This window comes from Heterodontus francisci, chromosome 35 (genome assembly GCF_036365525.1).
Source record: "Heterodontus francisci isolate sHetFra1 chromosome 35, sHetFra1.hap1, whole genome shotgun sequence".
Taxonomy (NCBI): Eukaryota; Metazoa; Chordata; class Chondrichthyes; order Heterodontiformes; family Heterodontidae; genus Heterodontus; species Heterodontus francisci.
In genome coordinates this window covers 50,375,765-50,396,074 of record NC_090405.1, presented here as the reverse complement: position 1 = coordinate 50,396,074, position 20,310 = coordinate 50,375,765, and the positions used below count along the sequence as shown (strand labels likewise).

The 20,310-nt window shown below is 43.9% G+C and overlaps 1 protein-coding gene across 1 annotated transcript in view; it reads left to right on the top strand.

The window, feature by feature from the left end:
• Positions 1 to 20,310, top strand: part of igf1ra (insulin-like growth factor 1a receptor) — a 235,637-nt gene that overhangs the window by 155,397 nt on the left and 59,930 nt on the right. Inside the window, exons 2-6 of the mRNA XM_068015541.1 lie at positions 1,300 to 1,603; positions 7,286 to 7,428; positions 8,206 to 8,350; positions 14,120 to 14,334; positions 15,688 to 15,814. Coding sequence (XP_067871642.1) covers positions 1,300 to 1,603; positions 7,286 to 7,428; positions 8,206 to 8,350; positions 14,120 to 14,334; positions 15,688 to 15,814 — 934 coding nt within the window. The remainder of the gene's footprint in view (positions 1 to 1,299; positions 1,604 to 7,285; positions 7,429 to 8,205; positions 8,351 to 14,119; positions 14,335 to 15,687; positions 15,815 to 20,310) is intronic.

The following is a 20,310-nucleotide window of genomic DNA, read 5'->3' as shown; positions in this document are numbered from 1 at the left end:
CTCTTGTGTTTGTAGGTCTGAGGAGGTTACAGGGATAGGGAGGGGCAAGGGCAATTTTAAAATTGAGGTGTTGCCAGATCGGGAGCCATTGTAGGTCAGCGAGCACAGGAGAGATGGGTAACAGGACTTGTTGTGAGTTAGGACACGGGCAGCAGAGTTTTGGATGAGCTCAAGTATATGGAGGGTGGAAGATGGGAAACTGACCAGAAGAGCATTGGAATAGTCAAGTCCAGAGATGATAAAAACAACAAAGTAAAAGTGTTGGTTTGCTGAGGCTGGGGGACTCGAATGCGGCTGTAGTGACTCGTCAAGTTTACTCTGGTGTTGCCCAACTGTAGTGCAAGTGGATTTTAGAAAGTGGTCATTAAATTAAATGTTGATTACACCTTTAAGTTGGTTTTGTACAACAGGAGCGCGCCCAACTACAGACGCGCGGAGCCTACATATGCTCTAGTCTGTAGCGCAAACATATTTTATCTTTTAAGCCATGCCTGCTTTTTTTTATATTAATTCATTCATGGGATGTGGGCATCGCTGGCAAGGCCAGCATTTATTGCCCATCCCTAATTGCCCTTGAGAAGGTGGTGGTGAGCCGCTGCCTTGAACTGCAGCAGTCCATGTGGGGTAGGTACATCCACAGTGCTGTTCGAAAGGGAGTTCCAGGATTTTGACCCAGCGACCGTGAAGGAACGGTGATATAATTCCAAGTCAGGATAGTGTATGGGTTGGAGGGGATCTTGCAGATGATGGAATTCCCATGCATCTGCTGCCCTTGTCCTGCATGGTAGAGGCAGCAGGTTTGAAAGGTGCTGTCGAAGTGACCTTGGCAAGTTACTGTAGTGCATCTGGACCATGCTCACTACAGCCATGGTGTGCCAGTGATGGAGGGAGTGAATGTTTGTTCAAACTGGTGGATGGAGGGTGCTGATCAAGCAGGTTGTTATGTCCTGAGTGAAGGTGGGGGATTCCAGAACCAAGAGCAAATAACCTTAAAATTATTACTTTGAGCATTCCTGATTTTCATTACTCCACCATTGGTGACCATGCCTTCAGGTGCCTTGGCCCAACACTGGAATTCTCTCCTTAAACCTCTGTCTCTACCTCCCGTTCCTCCTTTCAAGGCACTTTTTAAAACCTACCTCTTTGGCCAACCAGTCCTAATTTCTTATATGGCTTGGTATCAAATTTTGTCTGATTACACTCTAGTGAAGCATTTTTGGATGTTATAGGTGCTATATAAATGCAAGTTATTCATGTAGGAATAGAAATATAATCAAATCATTTTTTTTTGTTCTACAGTCTGCCCAAAAGCTTGTAGAAAGCGTGCTTGCAACGACAAGGATGAGTGCTGCCATGAGGAGTGCCTGGGCGGCTGCACCACACTGCATGACAACAGGGCCTGTATGGCATGTCAGAACTACTATCACGAGGGCCAGTGCCTGCCCAGCTGCCCGCCAGGTACCTACAAGTACGGAGGCTGGCGCTGCGTGACCAAGGAATTCTGTTCTAAAATCGTTGGCAATAGTCCCAAGGAGCCGCTCGTACTCCACCAGGGCGAATGTATTCTCGATTGCCCAGCAGGATATATCCGCAATGCCAGCAGGTTCGAGAGATCGTCTCATATGAGTTTGTGTTGTTTTAATATAAAAATTTTGATTTCTTACCCTCTCAATTTTTCTTTCTCCCTTCTTGGCTAATGCTGGGGTCAAAATTGTATTGAATTTATTTAGTAATTCCTCTGGTCCTCTAGTAATTCCCCTACCATTGGTAATTAAGATAGAACTTGTATTTATACAGCACTTGAGGAAGTCTCAAAGCACTTCACAGCCAATATATTAATAGCCATTACTTATGTAGGTAAATATGGCAGGTTACTTTTTGCCCCTAAAGATTCCACCAGCAATGAAATGACCAATTAATCTGTTTTGGTCTTAGTAAGTGAGGGATGAATGTTAGCTGAGACACTGGGAGAATTCTCTGCTCTTCTTCTAAAACAGTACCATGGGATTTTTTTAATGTCCATCCAAGTAGATAGATAACACTTTGGATTGACATGGCATTAAATACAAAAGCAAAATACTGTGGATGCTGGAAACACTCAACAGGTCAGGCAGCATCAGTAGAGCGAAAAGCAGAGTTAACATTTCATCAGAACTGGCAAAGGTTAGACATGTAATAGGTTTTGAGCAAGTGAAAAGCGGGGGTTGGGGTGGGGGGGTGGGCGGTGGGAAGAAGAAGAAAAGGGGAAGGTCTGAGATAGAAAAAAAGGCAGGCGATATTAAAAGACAAGGTTTCACGGTACAAAGCCAAGTAACGATGTGTTTGGATGAGTTGTGGATGGCAGTATAGTAGCTGTCTGAACACAAAGTAACAGGATTAAGAAAGAAACAAGGCAGTTGGGGGGGGGGGGGGGGGTGCCGAAACAGCAAAAAACATGAGAAGAGACCAAAGAAAATGGGGGCAGAGGTTATGATCTAAAATTGTTGAATTCAATGTTGAGTCTGGAAGGCTTTAAAGTGCCCAGTTGAAAGCTGTTCCTTGGGCTTGCGTTGAGCTTCATTGGAACACTGTAGCAGGCCAAGGACAACAAAGTCAGAGTGGGAGCAAGGTGGAGGATCGGAATGACAAGTGACAGGAAACTCAGGGTCATGTTTGCAAACTGAAAGGAGGTGTTCGGCAAAGCGGTTCACTGTCCGCATTTAGTCTCCCCAATGTGGAAACCACATCCGCGAGCAGTGAATGCAGTATACTAAATTGAAAGAAGTATAAGGTGGACAGTTGGTAATTATGTGGTGGCTGGGAATTCAATTCGAACAAGTTTAGTTTGTTCAGCCTGACGTTAACACTATTGGGTGAAGTATTCCAAATTAAATTTTTAACCTTGGAGCTTAACCAGTTTTTAGTTGCAATGTGAATTGTTTATGTTCATGTGTTTGATCGATATATAGATTATGACTGCTGTGCACCACCTTGCTTATCTGCTTGAGAGAAAGGTAGAAATTTTGAGATTCGGATTTCTTTAAACAATAACTTCTCACCTCAATTTAGTGAGAACCTAGATACGAGGGAACAGCACTTCATACTTGCATCTATATCACGTTGTACTGCAGCTTGCAGCAACTCATACCAGGAGATCAGCTGTGATGGTATGTCGCACTCGTCTATATTGCACCATCCTCACACGTCCAATGTAGCTCGTTTGCAAACACTCTGTGACGTCCATCATACAACTATGCCTAGGTCGCCCCTCTTTCTGCTGCCTTCCACTTTGCCCTCTAAAAGAGATCACTGTAGCTTTTCAGCTCTGATCAAATGGCTGAAATACTGACATTTTCTTCTTTGGATGTCACATTATGCCCTTACAATTTCAAGCACCTCTTCATTTATCTTATTGTCTATATAAGGAATTTTAAGCATACATCTTAGCATTCACATTTCAAAGCCTCTATTTTCTTCCACAGATCTTTTTCCTTGTTAATGACTTTTTCCTTGTTAATGACTTTTTCCTTGTTAAAAGCTTGAGCTTACTTGTTAACAAATGCTCCATCTTCACAAAATTATTTCTGGCTATCTCTATCCACTTCCTGATTTCAGCATTACATCTACCATCTTATGTTATCAGTTGTCCTAAATAGACAATCTTATCTACTTGTTCCAGTATGACACCAGCCACTTCAGTCTTCACTCTTATGTATTCCTTCTAACTACCATTGTTTTTATCTTTTTTGATGATCATTCGCCATCCAGGTGTCAGCTTTTAAAATTAAAACTAGAACATCTATCCCCAAATCACTACTGTCCAATTACAAGAGTACCCTTTTCTTGATCACTACCCATATGCCTGTCCCTTTTCCTTTCTGTTGTTACCTCAAACCCTCTAACCCCCTTTCACTCCATTTTCTCTCTCTTTCGCTCCCCCCCTCCATTCTGTCACTTGCTCCCCCTTTTTGCTCACTCCCCTGCTCCTACTCCTCTCTCTCTCTCTCTCTCTCTATCTCTCTCTATCTCTCTCTATCTCTCTCTATCTCTCTATCTCTCTCTATCTCTCTATCTCTCTCTCCCTCTTTCCCTCTCTCCCTCTCCCCCGGTCTCGCTCTCTCGCTCTCTCTCTCTCTCTCTCTATCTCTATATCTCTCTCTCTCTCTCTCTCTATATCTCTCTATCTCTCTATATCTCTCTATATCTCTCTATATCTCTCTATATCTCTCTATATCTCTCTCTATATCTCTATATCTCTCTATCTCTCTCTATCTCTCTCTATCTCTCTCTCTCTCTCTATCTCTCTTTCCCTCTCTCCCTCTCTCCCTCTCTCCCTCTCCCCCGGTCTCGCTCTCTCGCTCTCTCCCTCCCTCTCCCTCTCTCCCTCTCTCCCTCTCTCCCTCTCTCCCTCTCTCTTTCTCTTTCTCTTTCTCTCTCGCGCTCTCTCTCACTCCCCCTCTCGCTTTCTCTCTCGCTCGCTCTGTCTCTCCTCCTCCTCCTCTTGCTGCTCCCTCTGCCGCCTCATCGCTTTCCCTGACCTTTTTCCATAGCCGTTGGCTACCTTATTGTACCTTGTCCAGTTAACTACTCTAAGTGTTTTCAACAACCTGAGGAAAGAATCAGAACCAAGCCCAATCACCTCACATCTGCTATGAGGAGTGTCAACAGTAGCATGGAGATGTAAAAGTCCACTTTCATTCCTCGTACATTGTAGCTGAGCTAGCAAGGTTCAAACCTGGAACCTTCCTACTTTGTATTGCCCAGTTCCATGCGAGATAGTGCCGTTACCCAACAGAGCCCTGAGGAGAACTGACGATTTTGTCTTTGTTCTGGCTGAGTAAGGGTAGTATTCCTCCTGAGGAATGAAAAATAAATGATGGCTATTGATCGCCCCCCACCCCCAATCCCCCCCACCATCAACACATCGCCATCACCTCCGGCATGTGAAACTGTCCTTACTTATTTCCCATGGGAATTGAGACATTACTTCACACTGGCTAATCTCAGAGAACTGGAGGCTGTGACAGCACCAGAAACACCTGATAACAGATTTCACTTTACTCAGGAATAGTGCAGGAGGAAACCAGTCTATTGAACAGTGCAGTTTAATGAGCTACCAGTGCTGGCCAAGTATGCGATATCACTTCTGGCGAAAGAGATTGTCTCCCAAACTGACACAGTAATGAATCTAACCATCTCCTTTGTTATTAGTTGCCTGAAGTCTCTCTTTTTCGCTCTGCCCTTTCTACATGCTGTCTTCTGTCAACTGTGCCCTGTCACATAGAGGCCTGCTCGGGTCTGCAAAAAAAAAAACCCGACCCGAGCCCGATAGAACCACATCCAGCCTGAGCCCGACCCAGCCGGAGTCCTTCCATTTTTTTCCCGTGCCCGACCCGACCATCAGTTAACTTACCTTCCGTTTTTCATTTTGTTGCTGATCTGCACAAGCTTAAAATAACTGTAACAAAACCACCTTTCCAGTCCAAAAATTAAATTAAAATTGGAGCCACTTACCTGTGATAGAGCGTGTCCGACCCGAGCCCGAATGCCAGACCTGGAAGTGCAACCCGAACCCGACACATCGGATCCCGTCAGGTTCGGGTCAGGTAGCCGGCCATCACTGTCACATGCACATTATTTTTACTTTTCATAATCTAGGCTGTTACCTCTAGGAGAGGGAGTGCTGCATCATTGGAGCTGCTGTTGGGCATGATTTTAAATTGGAATCCTGTCTGCCTATTCAGCTGGATGTTCAAAGGTTCCATAGCATTATTTAAAGAACAGCAAGTTCTCCCAGTGTCCTGGCCAACATTCTTCCCTCAATATTATCAGAAACATGTCATGTATTTGTGGCATCTTGCATCATTTGTGGCAAAAACTAGCTCCTACATTTTACCTCTAAGTGACTACTATGCAAACTAATTCGTTGTATCTGATGCAGTTTGAGATATTTCGGAGGTGTGATAAGGTGCTACATAGGTACAGGTCTCTGTCTGGCATATGTAGAAGATCCCATGGTGCTTTTTGAAGACGAGCAAGGGAATTCTCCCCAGTCCCTCAGCCAGTCTTTATTGCTGTACTAAACACTACCAAAAGCTATCTGATCAGTTCTGATGATAGGTCATCAACCTGAAACGTTAACTCTGTTTCTCTCTTCACCTGCTATTGCCTGACCCGTTGAGTATATTCAGCATTTTCTGTTTTGATTTCAGATTTCTAACATCCACAGTATTTACCTCTTGCGTTGTTGGATTATCTCCTTGGATGTTTGGGGGACCTTGCTGTGTGTAAATTGGCTGCCACATTTATCTGCATAACAACAGTATTGGCAATTTAGTACCACTTCATTGGCTTTAGAATGTCCTGGGCTTGTGAAGGATGCTATGTTAATGCAAGTTTGTTCACTCTTTAGGCTGTAAATCCAGATGAGCTATTCTCAGCTTGGAAGCCACTGTAGCTGAACCAGATCCTATCTGCCAACACATAACTTCCAGTATGGGCCATTCATTAACACTGGGGGCCTTGGCTGATTGTTGTCCTCTTTCCAGGTCCAGGGGCACTGAGCCCAGTTGTAGTACCCCCACCACCACTCTGGCTGAGATCCTGTAACTCAGCACTGAGCCAAGATCAAACCGGGGCTCCTTTTTCTTTTTACCCACATGGTACCTTTTCCCACTAACTCACTGATTTAGAATCATTGACTCTCATAGCATAGAAGAAGGCCATTTAGCCTGTCACACCTGTGCTGGCTCTTTGAAAGAGCTGTCCAATTTAGTCCCATGCCCCAGGTTTCTCCCCACATCCATGCAAATTAGACCTCTTAAAGCACATGTCTAACTGTATTCTAGATCTTAACAACTCTCTCAGAAGAACTTTTTTGTCATTTCTCCTCTAGTGAACTGTGTCTGAGAGACGTGACATGAATCAAACCTTCCTTGCTGTTCATTCTTTCCAAATTGCACAATAGTAAGAAGGTCCCATGTTGCAATGGTAATTGTTGTGATAAATCTTACTGGCAAAAATAAACAAGATGCCAAAAGAGAATGCTAAACAAATATTGCCCGGCATCAAAACTGTAACCCATACCAGTATCTCTCAATCTAGGGGCACCGCCCCCCTGCCAACCTCCAGAAAGCTTTTGTCCCAAGTTGAAATGTGTGTGGTGCTGTCTCTTTTGGAACAATGCGGGGTTGAAAATGAAAGGACCAGTTGGCTTGTGTCTCCAGGGCATAAATTAGACCCTATTTGGCTGCTGTTGTGTGTCATGTTTGGGTAACCTGGAGTCACTTCTTTCTCCTTCTCACAGCATGTACTGCACCCCTTGTGATGGCCCTTGTCCCAGTGTCTGTTCAGTGCAAACGAAGACCATTGATTCTGTCACCGCAGCCCAAAACCTGCAGGGATGCACGGTTATTGATGGCAACTTGATCATCACAATCCGAAGGGGAAGTGAGTACAGCCTACTTTTATTCATTGGTTGTTGATGTTTTCTTATTAAGGTATATGTTTGTTGCTCTTCCTGCAGCATGATCCTCTCCTCCCTCCCCCTCCTCCTTCCAATTTCTTATGTTCCTTCTCAAAGTGTTGATTTCTGTTTGGGCTCTTGTTCTTGGTGCACTGGCACTCCACACCTTAGCGAAGTGGGCTGTTCTTCATTTATTCGACAATGGCTGTTGGCTGTTCTTATCAACCGTGAAAAAGTATTGTTGCCGAGCCCAGGTCAGCCAGTCTCCTCTCATAATTTCCAGTCTGAGCTGCAGAAACAGGCTGCAGACTGAACTCTGAGTGTATTTGCCAATTCGCGCTGAATTAGGGATAGTTTTAGACTGCAAGGGATTGGATTGAGACTGCCCAAACTTATGACCCCCAGCAGAGAGAGGAGACTTTTTCCACACATCAATCTAGATTTGGGTCTCAGTATGGAAGGCGAGCACACCACTTAGTCTCCCTGGCCATTCTTAGTGTGCGGGCCCAAGACAGACGGGCATATAGGATTTGATACATGGAGACCAGGAGCCTGAACCCCGAGCTGTGCAATATACTGATAACTGTTTCTGAACTAACCTCAGCACTTCACAGAAGAGATTTCACTAATTTTAGACCTGTTTGAACTTAGGGGACTAGGCCCTTCTCTGGAAGGAAGCGGGTACTGCAATCTGTTATTCAGTAAACCTACCTCATTTGTTAAAAAGAAACATTCAACTTTTCTGTTTTTCCTTCCATCAGACAACATCGCTGCAGAGCTGGAGGCAAACCTTGGGCTGATAGAAACCATTTCGGGATATGTGAAAATCCGCCATTCCTACGCCCTCGTCTCGCTTTCCTTCTTCAAGAGCCTTCGCTACATCAATGGAGAGAATCAGCTTGAAGGGTGAGCACTCCACTTGGAACATGACTGTTGACAAACCTGTCTGCTGCACGTTAACCAAATCCAAAATGGCATCTCCGATGCTAAACCATCCGGGAACTCAAATGAGTTTAGCCAGTGGGGAGAACCCCAGATTTGACCCCCTATCCTCTTGTGCTGAAGTAGCTGAATTCAACCAGTGCTACAGTTGTGGTTGATGAATTTGAACTAAACAACAGCGTAAAGTTACAAGAGCGAACATTGACCAGGGTTCCCATTCCTCATTGACTGGGCCCCTCCTAGATATGGCACAAGTTGACAGGGAACGGGGGGGGGGGAACGGTGGTCAATGAAAATTTCAAAAACTGAGATTGGCAGAGATTTTTGTTAGGCAAGAGTATTAAGGGTTAAGGAACAAAGAGGAGTAGATGGAAGTCAGATACGGATCAGCCATGATCTAATGGGATGGCAAAACAGATTTGAGGGACTCAATGGCCTCCTCCTGTTCCTGTGTTTGGAAGTAATCCATTGGTTGCAAAACATTTTAAGAAAAGCTAAGAACTTAGATTTTGTGTAATATAAATGCAAGATCATCTTTCAGAAAACGGGAAAAAAATCTAGTTAAGGAGAGATATAGGTGAGCAACTCCAAAGAGGGGAAAAGATTAAATTGGAAGAAGTACAAATGTTTCTGTAATTTCATCAGAAAACCGTAGTTAAACATTTCCCCTCCTATCCTCCCTAATAATCCGTGCCTAAAATAAACATACTGTTTTAAATGGTGAAAATAATAATTGCTGAAAGGTAGTCTTTTATTCCCGGAGCAAATAATGAACTTTATACAGGGACGCCTTTGACACTGAGCAGTGGGGTCATGGGAAAGGTCAAGTCGGAGTGATTATCCATCTACTTTGTTTTGAACTGCTTGGTTTCAAGTGTCTTTCTGACACGGCCCAGTGGTCACAAAAGCTGTACTGGTTCGGGAAAAGCAAATCTTGTAGCGGGAGTAAACTCTTTGAGTAAGTCTTATAGGATAACATGTGCCTGGGCATATGATACAAGACCGCAGTCCAGTCGACGGGGTCATGTGCCTCAGGGGCTTTATAAAGCCATCTGAATCTCGAGGTCAGATTGCTCCTGCTGTCCCCTTCCTGGAAAATCTGGCGGTTTTATAATACACATGGTGAGAATCCTACTGGGACAGCTCAGATGTATTTTCTAACTAGCTTCCAATTGCGATTTATGATTTTGGCATCCTGAAGCCCATTTTCTCTCCTCCCTGATGCATGTGGTGTGCAATTCCGTAAGTGCTGTCAGTCTTCCAACACCTTATATGTACATACGAACTAGGAGCAGAAGTAGGCTATACGACCCCTCGAGCTAGCTCCGCCGTTCAATAAGATCATGGCTGATCTGTTGGTGTCTCGAATTTCACATTCCCATCTTTCCCCGATAACCTTTGATTCCCTTGCCTAACCAGAATCTATCTTCGTCTTTAAAATATTCAATGTCCCTGCCTCCACCACCTTCTGAGGCAGAGTTCCAGAGTTGCACAACTCTGAGAAATAATTTCTCCTCATCTCTGTCCTAAAAGAGCAACCCCTAATTTTAAAACAGTGTTCCCTAATTCTGGACTCACCCATGAAACATCCTTTCCACATCCACTTTGTCAAAACCATTCAGGATCTTATATACTTCAATCAAATCTCCCATCACTCTTCTAAACTCAAGTGAAAACAATCCCAGTCTGTGCAACCTTTCCTCATAAAACAACCCACTCATTCCAGGTATCAATCTAGTAAACCTCCTCTGAACTGCCTCCAACGCATTAACATCCTTAAATAAGGAGACCAAAACTACACACAGTATTCGAGATGTGGTCCCACCAATGCCCTGTATAGGTGAAGCATAATATCCTTACTTTTATTTTCAATTCCTCTCGTAATAAAGGAAAGCATTCCATTAGCCTTCTTTATGACTTGCTGTATCTGCATACTAACGTTTTTGTGATTCATGCACTAGAACACCTAGATCCCTCTGCACCTTGGAATTCTGCAGTCATTCTCCATTTAAGTAATATTCTGCTTTTTCTTTTATTCTTCCTGCCAAAGTGAACAACTTCACATTTTTCCACATATACTCCCTCTGCCAGATTTTTGCCCACTCACTCAACCTATCTATGTTGATCTGCAACCTCCTTATGTCCTCTTCACAACATACTTTCCTACCTGTCTTTGTGTCATCTGCAAATTTAGCTACCATGCCATTGCTCCCCTCATCTACCTGATTGATATAAATTGTAAAAAGTTGAGGCCCCAACACAGACCCCTGCAGGACTCCACTCGTCACATCCTACCAATCAGTAAAGGACCCATTTATGCATACTTTCTGTTTTCTGCCAGCCAGCCAATCTTCTATCCATGCTAATATGTTACCCTCTACACCATGAGCTCCTACTTTGCGCAATAACCTTTTATGTGGCACCTTGTCAAATGCCTTCTGGAAATCCAACTACAGTATGTCAATGGGCTCCCCTTTATCCACAGTGCATGTTACTTCTTCAGAGAACTATCCAAGTTTCTGTTCTTCCTTGTGTGAGCTGGGTCAATGTTGACCGATTATATAACTGTTGTGAGGTGGGAGGGCATGGACAGGCAAATCATAGCCGAGCCTAATCTAGACTTCACCCGATAGCTACTCACCAACTTTCCATCAGTGGCCACTTGAGAGTGAGCAGGAGCAGAAACCCTGGCTAATTATTTCTCTTTCTTAATAGAAACATAGAAGAGTAGGAGTAGGCCATTCGGCCCTTCAAGTCTGCTCCGCCATTCAGTACGATCATGGCTGATCATCCAACTCAGTAACCTGTTCCTGCTTTCTCCCCGTATCCCTTGAACCTATTAGCCCTAAGAACTATATCTAACTCTTTCTTGAATATATTTAATGATTTGGCCTCAACTGCTTTCCGTGGTAGAGAATTCCACAGGTTCACCACTCTCTGGGTGAAGCAATTTCTCCTCATCTCAGTCCTAAATGACTTACCCCTAATCCTTAGACTCTGCCTCCTGATCCTGGATTCCCCCGCCATCGTGAACATCCTTCCTGCATCTAGTCTATCCAGTCCTGTTAGAATTTTGTAGGTTTCTATGAGATCCCCTCTCATTCTTCTAAACTCTAGTGAATACAAGCCTAATCGACCCAATCTTTCTTCATACGTCAGTCCTGCCATCCCAGGAATCAGTCTGGTGAACCTTTGCTGCACTCCCCCCATAGCAAGAACATCCTTCCTCAGATAAGGAGACCAAAATTGCACACAATACTCCAGATGTGGTCTCACCAAGGCCTTGTATAATTGCAGCAAGACATCCTTGCTCCTGACCAAGATGTTGAGGCCAATTGTAGTGCCACAACAATTACCTGCAAAGCTTCTTATTCAATGAAACTGTGTGTTGCACTCAGTTGTACAGGCTTCCCAAGTAATTCTTCCCGCATGTATATTTATCCCTAATCAGTTAGGATTGGGCTGAGGAGGAATGTATTTCTTTTTTGACCCTTCTCATCAGCCTGGGTTGAATATGCATTGGAGCCAACATGATCAGCATCGTATGGTTAACACAGAATGACAGATGCTTGGTAATGTGATTTGTTTTATATATGAAGTTAAGTTGCAGATCAGCCATGATCTCACTGAATAGCAGAACAGGCTGAATGGCTGCCTCCTGTTCATATGAAACTACACTGAAGAAGACATTTCCCTTGGGGGAGGGGTGGAGGGAGATGGGTGGTAGTTTTAACATTGGGAGTTTCCCCCTCTAAATTAAGACTTCATTGCAGTTTTCCTACCTGCTATCTAATGAAACCACAGCCAAGGGAACGGGCTTGGCAGAATCAGTGGGGAAAGAAGACCCTGTTGAGCTTGACTCTATTCTGGCACTGTGAAGAGACATGCGAGGTATGTAATGAGTTGGAGGCCTCAAGAAAAAAAAATACTTTATTTTCTTAATGGAGGAAGACAGGAAGGTGGAGTTGAGGCCACATTCAGATCATCCATGATCTTATCAAATGTCAGAGCAGGCTTGAGGGGCCAAATGGCCTACTCCTGCTCCTAATTCATATGTTCTAATATAGAAAGTTAAACATTTAATTTTTCTTTGAGAGGGCTATCTATCGCCAAGCTTTTTGTCTCTTAGGTCAGATTCATGAACCTCGAGGGCTGCATATAAAGTTTAAATCTCTGTTCCCATTCCCCTATAAAAATGTCAGACAAGAAAAATTAGCTTGTCCATCCAACCTATCCCATACCACAACCATATATCTCCACTACTACAACAACAACTTCTATTTATATGGTTCAATATTTATTCCAGTTGTGGACACAAACAGATTTTGGTACTCTGAAGATTTATCCACTAAGGAGGCACCAAAAACAACCCTCAAAGTTCCAAAGGGACAAACCAGAGAGTCATAAATAAAAGTCGAAATAGAGCAGAGTTTCCTGGGCTTCAAGGGCTGGATTGCCAGAAGTTGCAGCGTTACACATGGCCTGAAGGCCATAGTTTGGAGCCTCACACTTTAAGAGCTGCAGCTGTCAATAGTTGTAACTATGGAACTGGGAAATTAGATGGAAGGACACTGCCAAATGTAAGATTGTTGACTTACATTAAGGTGGGATTTTCTCCTTGGCCTTCAGAAGGCATTTCCAGGCAGCTGAACAGTGCAGCAACCTTAATTAAACATTACCACTCCTGTGTAGCTTGGTGATCTGGGTTCCGGCCATTGAAAATTAAAAAGCAGGTGCAGTGTAGTAAGAATGGAGCGCTAGGAGCTCATATCATCCCCAGTGGCTGAGTTTGTCTGTGAACCTGGTAGTGTGTAGTTTAGCCATGCAGAGTAAGAGCTTCCAGGTTTAATCTACACTCCAAATTGAGTTAGTCAGTTCAAACCTCTGTCTCAGCTACTCACTGCAGGAAACTGTTGAAGAACCTGAAGCAAAGGTGAATACACAGTTGCATTCCTTTTGAAAAGAATACTTAAATCAAATTTTCAGACACACTAAAACTGTTTGGTTTCAGTATCCAGGCCTTTTTAACTGGCTTAACCTAGTTGGTCTGGTAAATGCTATATTTGAGTCCTATACTGCTGGAAACGAGTTCGTTGAGGTGAGGGACAGGGAATGTATATGCAGCACATCTGTTAGGGATACAAAACTTGCTTTTCGTAATCTCAGGACATCCCAAAGCACTTTACAGGCAATGGAGTAACTTTTTGAAGTAGTCACTGTTGTAATGTATTTAATGCAGGAGCCAATTTGCATACAGCAAAGTCCCACATACAGTAATGTGATAATGACCAGATAATCTGTTTTAGATAAATTGGTCTAGGCCAGGACGCTGGGAAGAACTCCATTGCTGTTCTTCACAATAGTGCCGTGGGATTTTTTCATCCACCTGAGAGGGCAGACAGGGCCTCTGTTTATCGTCAATCTCAGTCCCCAGTGTATATGGGTCCACTGCACATTACTGATTAAAATTTGGCACTAAATGGCCGAGCTCCCAAGATGCTACAGTATGACTGGGTTGGTAAATGATGAAATGCGCTGCTGGTGTGATGGCGACGCTGTTTAGAATTGGACACCCATGAATACATCATTGAGGGCAAAGCAAACACTTCACTCTGCATCTAACTGTTATACCTTACCTGCATGTGCCTGCAATAGAATATATTACATTAATAAAGCTCCCTCGCCAACTGAATGTGTGCTTTTATGATTGGCTTGCCTTGTTTAATTGAGCAGGAACTATTCTTTCTACGTGCTGGACAACCAGAACTTGCAGCAACTGTGGGACTGGAGCCGCCACAACCTCACGATCAAGCAGGGGAAAATCTACTTCGCCTTCAACCCTAAGCTGTGCGTGTCAGAGATCTACCGCATGGTGGAGGTGGCTGGTGTGAAGGGGAGACAGGGCACTGCTGATATGGAGCAAAGGACTAATGGAGATCGAGCTTCCTGTGAGTTCATTGGAACCTACTTATGTGTGCTGGTTATTTTAAAGCTGCTCTAAGTATGAGTGTGGCATGTGTAACAGCCCACTTTTTACCCATTCTTATGAAGACATTTCTCTGTGATCCCATTGCTATCAGAACATATGTCTGTTCTTTTTGTGTGAGTTGTTTAACCATAGTGAACATCACAGCTGAGCCTGTTCTTGCCATCATTCAGTGTGCATGAACGCAGTTTGGAAGTGCAGTCCCTATGCATTGATTGGGTTGGAAACATAGGCTGAATTCACTCCTTCAGGGGCACTGAGACCAATTGTAGTACCATTACTGCTGCTCAGCAATGATCAGGGGCAAACCTTCTGGCTTGTATGCTTCAGTTCCAAAATGGGCAGCGTCTTTACTCTTTAACACTCAATACAGCAGCATGTCTGTACTCTACTCATCATTCAAATTATCTAATGATTCATTTTTTTCACACTGCATGAGGGAAGGAGGATTGGAAGTGAGATGAATTAGGGTGGGAAGAGGCTTTTGTGGTGCATAGACCAGTTGGGTTGAATGTCCCTTTTCTGTGAATGTGTTAATTCTATGTAACTTCCCACTTTGAGGTATTATTTTTGTTACTTAAACCATATTATTGAATTTCATTTTCTTTGGTGAAAAAAACTTTGTCATCACAATTAGACTCTACACCAGTGTGATTTCTGTACTGTACACACAATAGGCTACATCTGCTCTGCCAGGTGTGGTGCAGACTGTGTCCAGTGCAACGACCACTCAAGCCATTAACACTGGCCCATGATTATGATAGGACAAAAGAGGAGAGCTTGATCAGATGTCTCTGTTTGCCTCTGATCGATGACTGATTTTTGTCCCCATGTAGCTGGATACAGCACTGTGAGACTGATGGAACAGTGCATAGTGACTCCTGACTTTATTGGGAACTAAATGTGGTAATCTCAGGAGGAAAAATCTTTCCATATTGTGAAAAATGCAGGAAAGGACAGGTTTAATTCAGTGCTAATCAATATAGAATTACACAGCAAAGAATGAGGACATTCGGTCCATTGTGGCTGTGCTGACTACTTGAAAAAGCCATTCAATTAGTCCTGCTCTCTTCCCTTGTCCCTGCAGTTTTTTTCTCCGAGTATTTATCAGTTCTGTTTTGAAAGTTATTATTGAATCTGCTTCCACCACTCTTTCAGACAATAGATTCCAGATGCCTACATGTTTACCTACTAACCCTGGTTCCAGCACAGTGATGTGATGCACTGCGTTAAGGAGGCTGAGTCAGAGAATGATGAGACCCAGGTAGTCTCCATGTCTTCAGTGCTAAAATTATTTTGTTTCCTCTATTATTAGGTGAAAGTCACATGTTGAAGTTCACAGCCAATTCCACAGCAAAGAACAAGATACTACTGAAGTGGGAGCGTTATCGCCCTCCAGATTACAGGGACCTCATCAGTTTTATAGTGTACTACAAGGAAGCGTGAGTGCCTAGCTATTGTGTACATAAGCACTAGTGTCCAGTACCTAAGCTGGGCTCTAACTATTGGCAGGTAGTGCAGCAGTTATGATTCTAGACTTTGTAATTGAGAGTTCAAATCCCAGGTTGTGAAATTGAGTTTGATAAATCTAGTAACGTGAGCTAGCATGGATGGGGTGGGAGAGGGCGAGGGTTGTGGGCAGTGTTGGGAATGACCATAAAATTAATCTTCCAGATTATTGTAAAAACCCAACTGGTTTGCTAGTGCCCTTCAAAGAAGGGAACTTTCCTTCTCCTAACTGGTCTGAATATACATGACTCCAGTCCCACACTAACAGGATTGAATCTGATTGGCCTAGCAAGCAGCCCACTTGATTGGCATCCCATCCACAAACATTCATTCCCTCCACCACTGACGCACAGTGGCAGCAGTGTGTACCATCTACAAGATGCACTACAGCAACGCACCAAGGCTCCTTAGACAGCAGCTTCCAAACCCGCGACTGCTACCAACTAGAAGGACAAGGGCAGCAAATGCATGGGAACACCACCACCTGCAAGTTCCTCTCCAAGTCACACACCATCCTGTCTTGGAACTCTATCGCCGTTCCTTCACTGTCGCTGGGTCAAAATCCTGGACCTTCCTAACAGTACTGTAGGTGTACCTACCTCACATGGACTGCAGTGGTTCAAGAAGGCAGCTCACCACCACCTTCTCAAGGGCAATTAGGGATGGGCAATAAATGCTGGCCTAGCCAACGACGCCCACATCCCATGAATGAATAAACCATTCTATTGTGAAAATAATTACTACTGAAGGCCACCTCAAGGCAACTAAGGAATGGACAATGATGTAGACCTTAGCAAAATCACCCACATCCCCAGACCAATTACTGAAATTAATCAGCTAAATTGTCTTGTTTATGACATTGAGTACTTGTACCATTACTTGTGTCTATGTTAGCGACAGAAACTTGGGTGGAGAGGCCAAGTCTGTTGTGTAGGACACCATTAAGGTTGAAGATTGTTATAAATCCAGAAGTAATGGTTTAAATGGTTTGACTTTTAAAAGCTTGATAGACTAAGGAAAGGTAGCAACTGTAATGGGTAGGTTATCCATGAAGGAGAGATGACAAAAAAAGATGCTCTTCTCCATCTGTTGTGGGAAAATTCTGGGTGGTGACCAGTTTGCATCAGTGTGTGTAATTAACCATCTGAGGCCCACCCCTGAAGCCAGTTCCTATTGGAAATCAGTCTTTTCCTGGTCCTCAAAACTATGGAACTCCTTCCCTCCTTCAGTCTTCACTCTCTCGCAATCAATAGACTTCTGAAACCCAAGCTTGGCATCACTTGATCACAGCTACTCTGTGTTATCTTCATATTTTTCCTAACACTATGGATCTTGGCCCTTCACCTAAATTTCTCATTTGGGTGAGAATTTCCTGCCTGGTTGCAAGATCAACCTGAAGATTACACTAGGTGTTCACTGTGCTTTAAATGCAGAAATATTTAACGTTAACACCCAATGCAAGTCTAGAAATAGGCAGAGAGTGTAACTATAACACTTTCTGAAGTTCTGTCTTCCTCAGTTTTTAGGTGTGCATGTAGTTTAGGTTTGTCACATTTTGCTCGAGGCTGAACTGTCTCTCTCAACACGAGTTATCAACATCTTGCAAATGTGAAGGGGTTGGTTGGTTGTGAGTTTGGCTCTGGTTTCTGTATGTAAAAATCAGTTATAAAATTGTAATTGCCCAGCAGTTTATTTAAATTGCAGAATGGGTGTATTTAAAAATTGCACACAAGGCAACATAATAACACAGCACCTGCCTGTTGCCCAGCTGGGAACCGGTTCCACCCTCGTTCCCTCCACTACCCCTTTCCTTAAGGCTGTCAATCCTTCAGTTCACGTAAGTGGTTGTTATTCAAGTGGCAGCAGCCAGTTCCACTGTGGAAAGTATCACAGCAAGCGCAGTCCCTTCTTTACGCAATTTTTACACTATGCACTTTCCGATCGAAGGCTCTGGATAGTGATCAAGAGCGGGAAATCTTGCTGACTTCTGTTCCCCTGCCCCCTCTCATTCTCTAATACCAGGGACACCAAAGCTAATTGCAGCATAGCTACCAGATGAAGTCAGTAGCAAACTGTTACATAGCACTTAATTTAAATAAAATGTCACAGAGGGAACTAAAACAGACTGCAATGAAACCTTGGACACCCCACATGGTCTACATGCTAAATGACATCTATGGAATCAATGAAGAGAAAGGGAGCAAAAATATGGAGAAAAAAGGAGCAAAAGTCTTTGGAATTTTCTTCCTCAAAGGGCGGTGGAAGCAGAGTCTTTGAATATTTTTAAGGCAGAGGTAGCTGGACTCTTGATAGGCAAGGAGGTGGAAGGTTATCAGGGGTAGGTGGAAATGTCATAGAGTTTTACAGCACAGAAACAGGCCCTTCAGCCCAATGCGCCTGCGCCGACCATCAAGCACCCGTCCTAACTAATCCCATTTCCCCACACTTGGCCTGTAGCCTTGCATGTTATGGCATTTCAAGTGCTCATCTAAATACTTCTTGGAATGTCGTGAGTGTTCCTGCCTCTACCACCCCTTCAGGCTGTGTTCCAGATTCCAAACACCCTCTGGGTGAAAAAGTTCCTCCTCAATTCCCCTCTAAACCTCCTACCCCTTACCTTAAATCTGTGCCCCCTAGTTATTGACCTCTCCGCTAAGGGAAAAAGTTTCTTCCTATCTATCCCATCAATGCCCTTCGTAATTTTGTATACCTCAATCAGGTCCCCCCTCAGCCTTCTCCACTCCAAGAAAAACAACCCCAGCCTATCCAGTCTGTCTTCATAACTGAAATGCTTCAGCCCAGGCAACATCCTGGTGAATCTCCTCTGCACCCTCTCCAGTGCAATCACATCCTTCCTGTAGTGTGGTGACCAGAACTGTACACAGTACTCCAACTGTGGCCTAACCAGTGTTTTATACAGCGCCATCATAACCTCCCTGCTCTTATATTCTATGCCTCCGCTAATAAAGGCAAGTATCCCGTATGCCTTCCTAACCACCTTATCTACCTGTGCTGCTGCCTTCAGTGATCTATGGACAAGTACCCCAAGGTCCCTCTGACCCTCTGTACTCCCTAGGGTCCTACCATCTATTTTATATTCCATTGCCTTGTTAGACCTCCCAAAGTGCATCACCTCACACTTCTCAGGATTAAACTCCATTTGCCACAGCTCCGCCCATCTTACCAGCCCATCTATATCGTCCTGTAATCTAAGGCTTTCCTCCTCACTATTTACAACACCATCAATTTTTGTGTCGTCTGGGAACTTACTGATCATACCTCCAATATTCACGTCTAAATCATTAATGTACACTACAAACAGTAAGCTTCCCAGCACCGATCCCTGCGGTACACCACTGGTCACCGGCTTCCACTCGCAGAAACAACCCTCTACCATCACCTTCTGCCTCCTGCCACTAAGCCAATTTTGAATCCAATTTGCCAAATTACCCTGGATCCCATGGGCTTTTACTTTCTTAACCAAGCTCCCATACGGGATCTTAACAAAAGCCTTACTGAAGTCCATGTAGACTACATCAACTGCTTTACCCTCATCTACACTGCTAGTCACCTCCTCGAAAAATTCAATCAAATTTGTTAGACACGATCTCCTCCTGACAAAGCCATACTGACTATCCTTGATTAATCCCTGCCTCTCCAAGTGGAGATTAATCCTGTCTCTCAGAATTTTTTTCCAATAATTTCCCTACCACTGATGTTAGACTCACCGGCCTGTAATTACCTGCTTTATCCCTGCTACCCTTATTCACTGTCCTCCAATCCTCTGATACCTCTCCTGTGGCCAGAGAGGATCTGAAAATTTGTGTCAGAGCCCCCGCTATCTCCTCCCTTGCCTCACATAGCAGCCTGGGATACATCTCATCTGGGCCTGGGGATTTATCCACCTTTAAGCCCGCTAATACTTCCTCCTTTTCAATGCTAATTTGATCAAGTATATCACAATTCCCCTCCCTGATCACTACACCTACATCGTCCTTCTCCATAGTGAACACAGATGAAAAGTAATTGTTCAAAACCTCACCTATGTCCTCCAGCTCCACACACAGATTGCTTCTTTGATCCCAAATGGGCCCCACTTTTTCCCTGGTTATCCTCTTGCCTCTAACATACTTATAAAACGCCTTGGGATTTTCCTTTATCTTGTCTGCCAGAGATTTTTCATACCCCCTCTTCACTCTTCTAATTACTTTTTTAAGTACTCCCTTACACTTTCTACACTCCTCTAGGACCTCTGTTGTTTTCTGCCATACGCCTCCTTTTTTTCCCTTATCCAATCCTTTATATCCCTTAACATCCAGGGTTCCCTTGACCTGTTGGTCCTACTCTTCACCTTTACAGGAACATGCTGCACCTGAACCCTCACAATTTCCCTTCTAAATGACTCCCACTGGTCTGATGTAGACTTTCC